This window comes from Amaranthus tricolor, chromosome 6 (assembly GCF_026212465.1).
Source record: "Amaranthus tricolor cultivar Red isolate AtriRed21 chromosome 6, ASM2621246v1, whole genome shotgun sequence".
In the NCBI taxonomy this organism is placed as follows: Eukaryota; Viridiplantae; Streptophyta; class Magnoliopsida; order Caryophyllales; family Amaranthaceae; genus Amaranthus; species Amaranthus tricolor.
The window spans coordinates 18,628,944-18,635,785 of record NC_080052.1 but is presented as its reverse complement, the minus strand read 5'-3'; the positions used below and the strand labels follow the sequence as shown (position 1 = coordinate 18,635,785).

The window sequence follows — 6,842 nt, the reverse complement described above, 5'->3', positions numbered from 1 at the left end:
AATATAAAGCAAGTAGAGCAAGTGAGTATAGCATGCATACATACATAATATACATATATATTTCTCCCCCTTTTTGACTTTCATCAAAAAGTAAACAAGGAGTTATAAAATGTTGGGATTATCAAAAGAAAGTATTGTTTGCCGAAAAGAAAATATTGTTCATCAAAGCCATAACATGCATAATCAACAAAAATTACTTCCTAGACCTTCTTTTCCTTTTCTTGGAAGGTTTGGATTGTCCAGGGGTAATTGTTTCATCAACGGTTGGATTAATTGTTTGGATTGGAGTGGTCTCAGCAATATTCACATCAATAGTTTGACCCTCACCAGTAACTTCATCATCTCCATTCTTTTCACCTTCTTTATCCTTCTCCTTAGCCTCAGCCTCTTGAACACAAGAGAATGCAAAGGGTGTGTGTGTATGTGAAGCTTGACCGGTTTGTGCATCATGGTGAACAAGCATTTGATTTTGGTTTTCAACCGTGAATCAGTGGAAATACAATTATGAGATTAATTGAATTTATTAACCAAAATAATGAACACAATTTTAACGCATTGATGATGTTCACAACCAATCGAAACAAACAATTTTGTTTTAAAATAATTAAATATCCTTTATTAATTAAAGGTATTCAATTATAAATCCCATATTTATAAAACAAATAATAATATTTTTTTTTAAGAAATTGAAATCAAATTTTCAATTCTCAAAAATATGCATAAACACATATATGATCACAACAATACGTAATGCTCCCCCTTAATACATACTTGGTATTTAAGTAATTATCGTTTCAATCCTTTTACTCATATGCCATTATTCTTTGATATTATTCTTTGATAATACTCCCCCTTAATTCATGCAACGTCATTTAGCATGCCAAGTTCCATACGTATATAAGCAAAACGATCAGCACTTAAAGGTTTTGTAAATATATCCGCTAATTGATTTTCAGTAGATATAAAAGATAAAGAAATATTACCTTTTTCAACATGATCCCTTATAAAATGGTGACGTACCTCAATGTGTTTTGTACGAGAATGTTGCACAGGATTCTTTGTAATACAAATTGCACTTGTATTATCACATCTTATTGGTATGCCTTTGAAATCAATTCCAAGGTCTCTAAGTTGTTGAGCAATCCATAAAATTTGAGAGCAACATGCACCGGCAGCTATGTATTCAGCTTCAGCTGTAGATAAAGCAACTGAATTTTGCTTTTTAGAATACCAAGAGATCAATGAATTTCCTAAGAACTGACACGATCCTGAGGTGCTTTTTCTATCAACTTTATATCCAGCATAATCAGCATCTGAAAAACCAATTAAACTAAAATTTCCACAGCTAGGGTACCATAGACCAAAGTCTTTAGTCCCATATAAATATCTAAAGATTCTCTTAACTGCTGTTAAGTGAGATTCTTTTGGGTTAGCTTGAAAACGAGCACATAAGCAAACACTAAACATGATATCAGGACGACTAGCAGTTAAATACAATAAAGAACCAATCATACCTCTATAAGTCTTTTGATCAACACTCTTACCATTTATATCTTGGTCCAAACTTAGTGTTGTACTCATAGGCGTATTAACTTCTTTACATTGATCCATATTGTACTTTTTCAATAAATCTCTAACATATTTACTTTGACAAATAAATATGCCATCTTTCTTTTGCTTTATTTGTAGTCCAAGAAAGAATGTTAAGTCTCCCATCATGCTCATTTCAAACTCTTTGCACATAATCTCAGAAAATTCCTTGCACAAAGAATCATTAGTAGCTCCAAACAATATATCATCAACATATACTTGAACAACTAGAATATCTTTTCCTTTAGTTTTAATGAAAAGAGTTTTATCAATTTTACCTCGTTGAAATTCATTTTCAAGTAGATGTGAGCTAAATCTGTCATACCAAGCTCTTGGAGCTTGTTTCAAGCCATATAATGCTTTATTTAGTTTGAACACATGATTAGGTAGATCAGAATTTTCAAAACCGGGTGGTTGTTTAACATATACTTCTTCTTGCAAGTATCCATTTAAGAATGCACATTTAACATCCATTTGATATAGTTTAATATTCATGTATGAAGCAAAAGCAAGCATAATACGGATAGATTCTAACCTTGCCACAGGTGCGAAAGTTTCATCATAATCTATTCCTTCTTCTTGATTATAGCCTTGAGCTACCAGTCTTGCTTTATTCCTTACAATATCTCCATCCTCATTGAGTTTATTTCGAAAGACCCATCTTGTTCCAATAATAGTACGATCTGGAGGTCTTTCAACTAGATCCCAAACTTTGTTCCTTTCGAATTCATTTAATTCATTTTGCATTGCAATGATCCACTCTGGTTCTTGTAATGCTTCTTTAACATCTTTAGGTTCTATGAGAGAAACAAAAGCAGAAAATGCACATAGATTCTTAAGAGAGGATCGAGTTTGCGTACCTTTGTTTGGATCACTTATAATGTTCTCTGGAGGATGTTGATATGACTTTCTAGTTCTTCTTCGTAGTATGGATGGTGTGTTTTCATTTAATGAACTTGTACTTACTTCATTTGAAGTATTTCTAATTGGTGTACCCAAAACAGTATGTTCAGGAACTATCTCAAGATCTTGAGGTTGGGTCTCAAGATCAGACTGTGAGTCTTCAATGTTAACAACCTGTTTTCCTTCATCCTCAATACTTTGTATGGTATCCTGCATGTTAATCTTTTTAACTGCATTAGCATTTTTAATATCCAGTTCATCATCACTTAAATCATCAAAATGTTTATTAAGGTTTAACTCTTTAAAACCTTCACTTAAAGTTGCATTTTCGGATTCATCAAAAACAACATGTATACTTTCTTCAACTAAACCTGTACGTTTGTTTAGCACTCGATAAGCTTTACTATTAAGTGAGTATCCAAGAAATGTACCTTCATCACTTCTAGCATCAAATTTACCTAAATTGTCTTTACCATTATTATGAATAAAACATTTGCAACCAAATGGTTTAAAGTATGCTATATTCGGTTTTCTTCCTTTGAATAACTCATAGGGAGTTTTCTTAAGTATGGGTCTTATAAGGCATCTATTTAAGACATAATTAGCTGTGTTAACAGCTTCAGCCCAATAGTGTTTAGCTAATCCATTTTCAATAAGCATTGTTCTTGCCATCTCTTCTAAAGTTCGATTTTTCCTTTCAACTACACCGTTTTGTTGAGGTGTCCTAGGAGCTGAAAAGTTATGGGTTATACCATATTTTTCACAAAAGGAGTCAAAGCCTAATTGATCAAACTCTCTTCCATGGTCACTTCTAACCGAGACTATTGGAAGGTTCTGTTGAGTTTGCATCTCTTTACAACGTCTTGAAAACAGTTTCAAGGCTTCACTTTTATCCTTTAGAAAATCAACCCACGTAAATCTAGAATAATCATCAACTATAACTAGGATATAAGATTTACCTCTTATGCTTCGTACACGCATTGGTCCACATAAATCAATATGTAATAGTTCACATGGTCTTGATGTACTTACCATTTTCTTTGGTTTAAATGAACTTCTTACTTGTTTACCTTTAATGCATGCGTCACAAATAGGACATTGTTTATAGTCAAGAGCTGGAAGTCCCTTAACTAAATCTTTACTTATCAACTTCTGCATGGTGTGAGTATTGATATGGCCAAGACGTCTATGCCAAAGTTTTGGATTATCTGTAATAGCTTTCAAACACTTGAAATTTTGCACTGCAATTTCGTTAGTATGTAAAGCATAAACATTATCATTTCTAAGAGCAGTAATGAGAGTATCTCCAGTATTAGGATTTTTAACAACACATTTTTCTTTGTCAAAAATTACTTCATTACCTTTATCACATAGTTGAGACACACTTAGCAAATTAAATTTTAGACCTTCAACTAAATAAACATTGTCAATAGTTTTAGATGGATTCTTACCAATTTTACCAACGCCTAAAATTTTGCATTTACCTTTATCTCCTAAGGTGATTGAGCCATTGCATTTTTCTTTAATTTCAGAAAATAAAGATATTTTACCACTCATATGCCTCGAGCATCCACTATCTAGAATCCATTTTTGTTTATCCTACAAAACAAAAGAAAATAACCTTTCTCAACCTTACTTGGCTATCCAAGTGACAAATTTGGAACCATATTCGGGATAGACCATGTTGGGTGGTCTTGTTCCTTTAGGAACCCATATTTGCTTTATCTGTTCACGTAATTCAAAAGGAAAGGAATTCTTGATAATATAATCGTCTTTACGTCTGTAAGGACATGCAAATCTTATATGTCCTTTTTTGCAACAAAATGTGCAAGTAGGAGTACGTTTATGTTTATTTGCACCTTTTACAAATGTGGTTTTACTCTTATAGTTATGTGTAACATGATTATAACCAATACCACGTTTATCACTAGTTGATTTTTGTTGTGTAAGCATTTTAGTGAGTTTAGATTCAGACTCATTAAGCTTGTTTAATGCTTGTAGATTTTTCTCAGATTCCAGTTTCAAGGTTTTGATCCTGGCTTCAAGATCATTGTTCTCATTTTTAAGATCAATAAGCTGTTTAGTCTGACTGAGATTCTGTTCTTTCAAGACCTTGACAGTCTTTTCAAGATTTGATTTTTCAGCCTTTAGCGAATTATTTTTATTTATAATTTCTTCACAACCTTCAGCATAATGACGTATTCGATCTTCCAAAGTGTTTTTCTCATCTTTTAAAATTTTCTCAATTTGAAACATATTTAGGAGTGTTATAACCAATTCATCTTTTGTGCATGTGTTAAGATATTCACGTACCTCTTTGTGATTTTGATCTAAATCATCATTGTCATCATTATCAGCCATAAGACATACATGAGCTTGTCCATCTTCATTTTCAGATTCGGATGATACTTCGGAATCACTCCAAGTTGCAACCATCGCTTGTTTGTTTTTGTTCTTTTTGTAGGATTGCCTTTTCTTCTTAGGACAGTCCTTTACGATATGTTCTGTAGAACCACATTCAAAACAAGCAAGTTTGTTAGTCTTAAAATTTGAATTAGAATTAGAAGACTTACCTTTATTTCTGGATTTAAATTTCTTAAATCGTTTTCGCATCTTCATAATTCCTTCAAGACCTTTTGTAATTAACGCAAATGGATCTTCCTCATCATCGCTATCTTCACTATCACTTGAGGATTCATGATGTTTCTTTGCCTTTAATGCAAGATTTTTCATGGAAGGTATTACATCATTATCTCCATCATCATGTAGGGTAAGTTCATGTGTTGTGAGTTTTCCAAGGAGATCGTCAAGCGATAGAACTCTCAAGTCTTGAGCTTCCTCTATGGCGGTGACTTTTGGACCCCATTTGGATCTTGGAAGACACCTTAAGACCTTCTGGACTTTTTCTGCATTAGTAAAAGTTTTTCCAAGAGAATTCAAACTATTAGTAATCAAAGTAAAACGAGTAAACATTTCATTTATATTCTCATCCTTTTTCATCTTGAACATTTCATATTGATGCATGAGGATGTTGATCTTTGTTTCCTTTACTTGACTTGTTCCTTCGTATGTCACAACCAACTTGTCCCATATTTCTTTAGCACTTGTACATGAAGAAACTCGATTGAACTCAGTACCATTCAAAGCACAACATAATTGATTCATTGCTCTATAGTTTTTGGAAACCCATTCCAAATCTGTTTGTGAATATTCGGACTCGGACTTTATTACATCATTTCCTTGAGCGTCCTTTTTCATGGGAATCTTAGGTCCTTTAGTTATGATCTCCCAAAGCTCCATATCTTGATCAATCACAAACATTTTCATCAAAGTTTTCCAATGTGAGAAATTTGTACCGCAAAACAAAGGAGGTCTTGAACACGAACGACCTTGAGCAAACAACCCTTCTCCTATTGGATCCATCACAAGATATTAATCTTTTTGTGTGAAACTTAGCTCTGATACCAAATGAAAGTTAATAGGAGGTAGAATACTCTCTAGAGGGGGGGGTGAATAGAGAGTTTGGACTTTTAAAATTTTCTGGCAGTTTGTCTCAAGAGTTTGAGGAGTCTGTCAAAACTTGTCTGCTGGAACAGTTTTGAGCCAATTCGTAAACTATAACGTATGTGCGGAAAAATAAACTTTTAAAGTATAACACACGATATGTTAACGAGGTTCGGTTCTAACCAACCTACTCCCCGCCTATGGGTTCTCTTTCAACCCGTAGGATTTCAACGCCTTTTATTAATCCGACTTTAATACAACCAAGAAGATCTCACTATCTCCTCTCACCACGTTCTTCCCCTTGAAGAACCGTATTACAAGTCCCTTTAATAAAAGCAAAATCCCAAATCTCACAATAGAGATTCACAAGTTGAACACTTTGAAAAGTATTCTTGATTAGGCGTATTAAACTTAATCTAACTCTTTTTGAACTCTTAAGCCTATTACAAATGTAAGAGCTAGATGAACTAAGAATTACAACTCTTTAAACACTTAGAGAAATCTTAAATCAAGATAGAAAGTTGTAAGAAAAGGTGTATCAAGATGTTGTCTTAGTTCTGGACGGAAGCCTCATATATATAGTGTACGCCTCAACACATCTTCAAAAACAAGAAGGCTCCTATCCGTTATTTTCAGTTGACCTGGTCTTTCAGCGCCTGACTTCAAGATCTTGAGGTTATCTTCAAACTGACGTGTACTGACAGCTTAATAATAATTTCGTCATTGTGTTTGTAATTGTCCAATGCTATGCTGCCATGTTAGTACTTAAACAAGATATTGAATAATAAGCATAAACCAGATTTATCAACATTTAAATAACCATTTAAATTAATTCCTATTTTTTA

The 6,842-nt window shown here is 33.2% G+C and overlaps 1 protein-coding gene across 1 annotated transcript; it reads right to left on the bottom strand.

Moving 5' to 3' along the window:
- Positions 1-3,553: 3,553 nt before the first annotated feature.
- On the bottom strand, positions 3,554-5,658 carry LOC130815831 (uncharacterized). The gene is made up of 2 exons (XM_057682331.1): positions 3,978-5,658; positions 3,554-3,854 (listed from the first exon to the last, which is right to left on the bottom strand). The coding sequence occupies exon 1, from the start codon at positions 5,656-5,658 to the stop codon at positions 4,126-4,128; it is 1,533 nt and encodes a 510-aa protein (XP_057538314.1). The 3' UTR covers positions 3,554-3,854; positions 3,978-4,125.
- Positions 5,659-6,842: the final 1,184 nt, after the last annotated feature.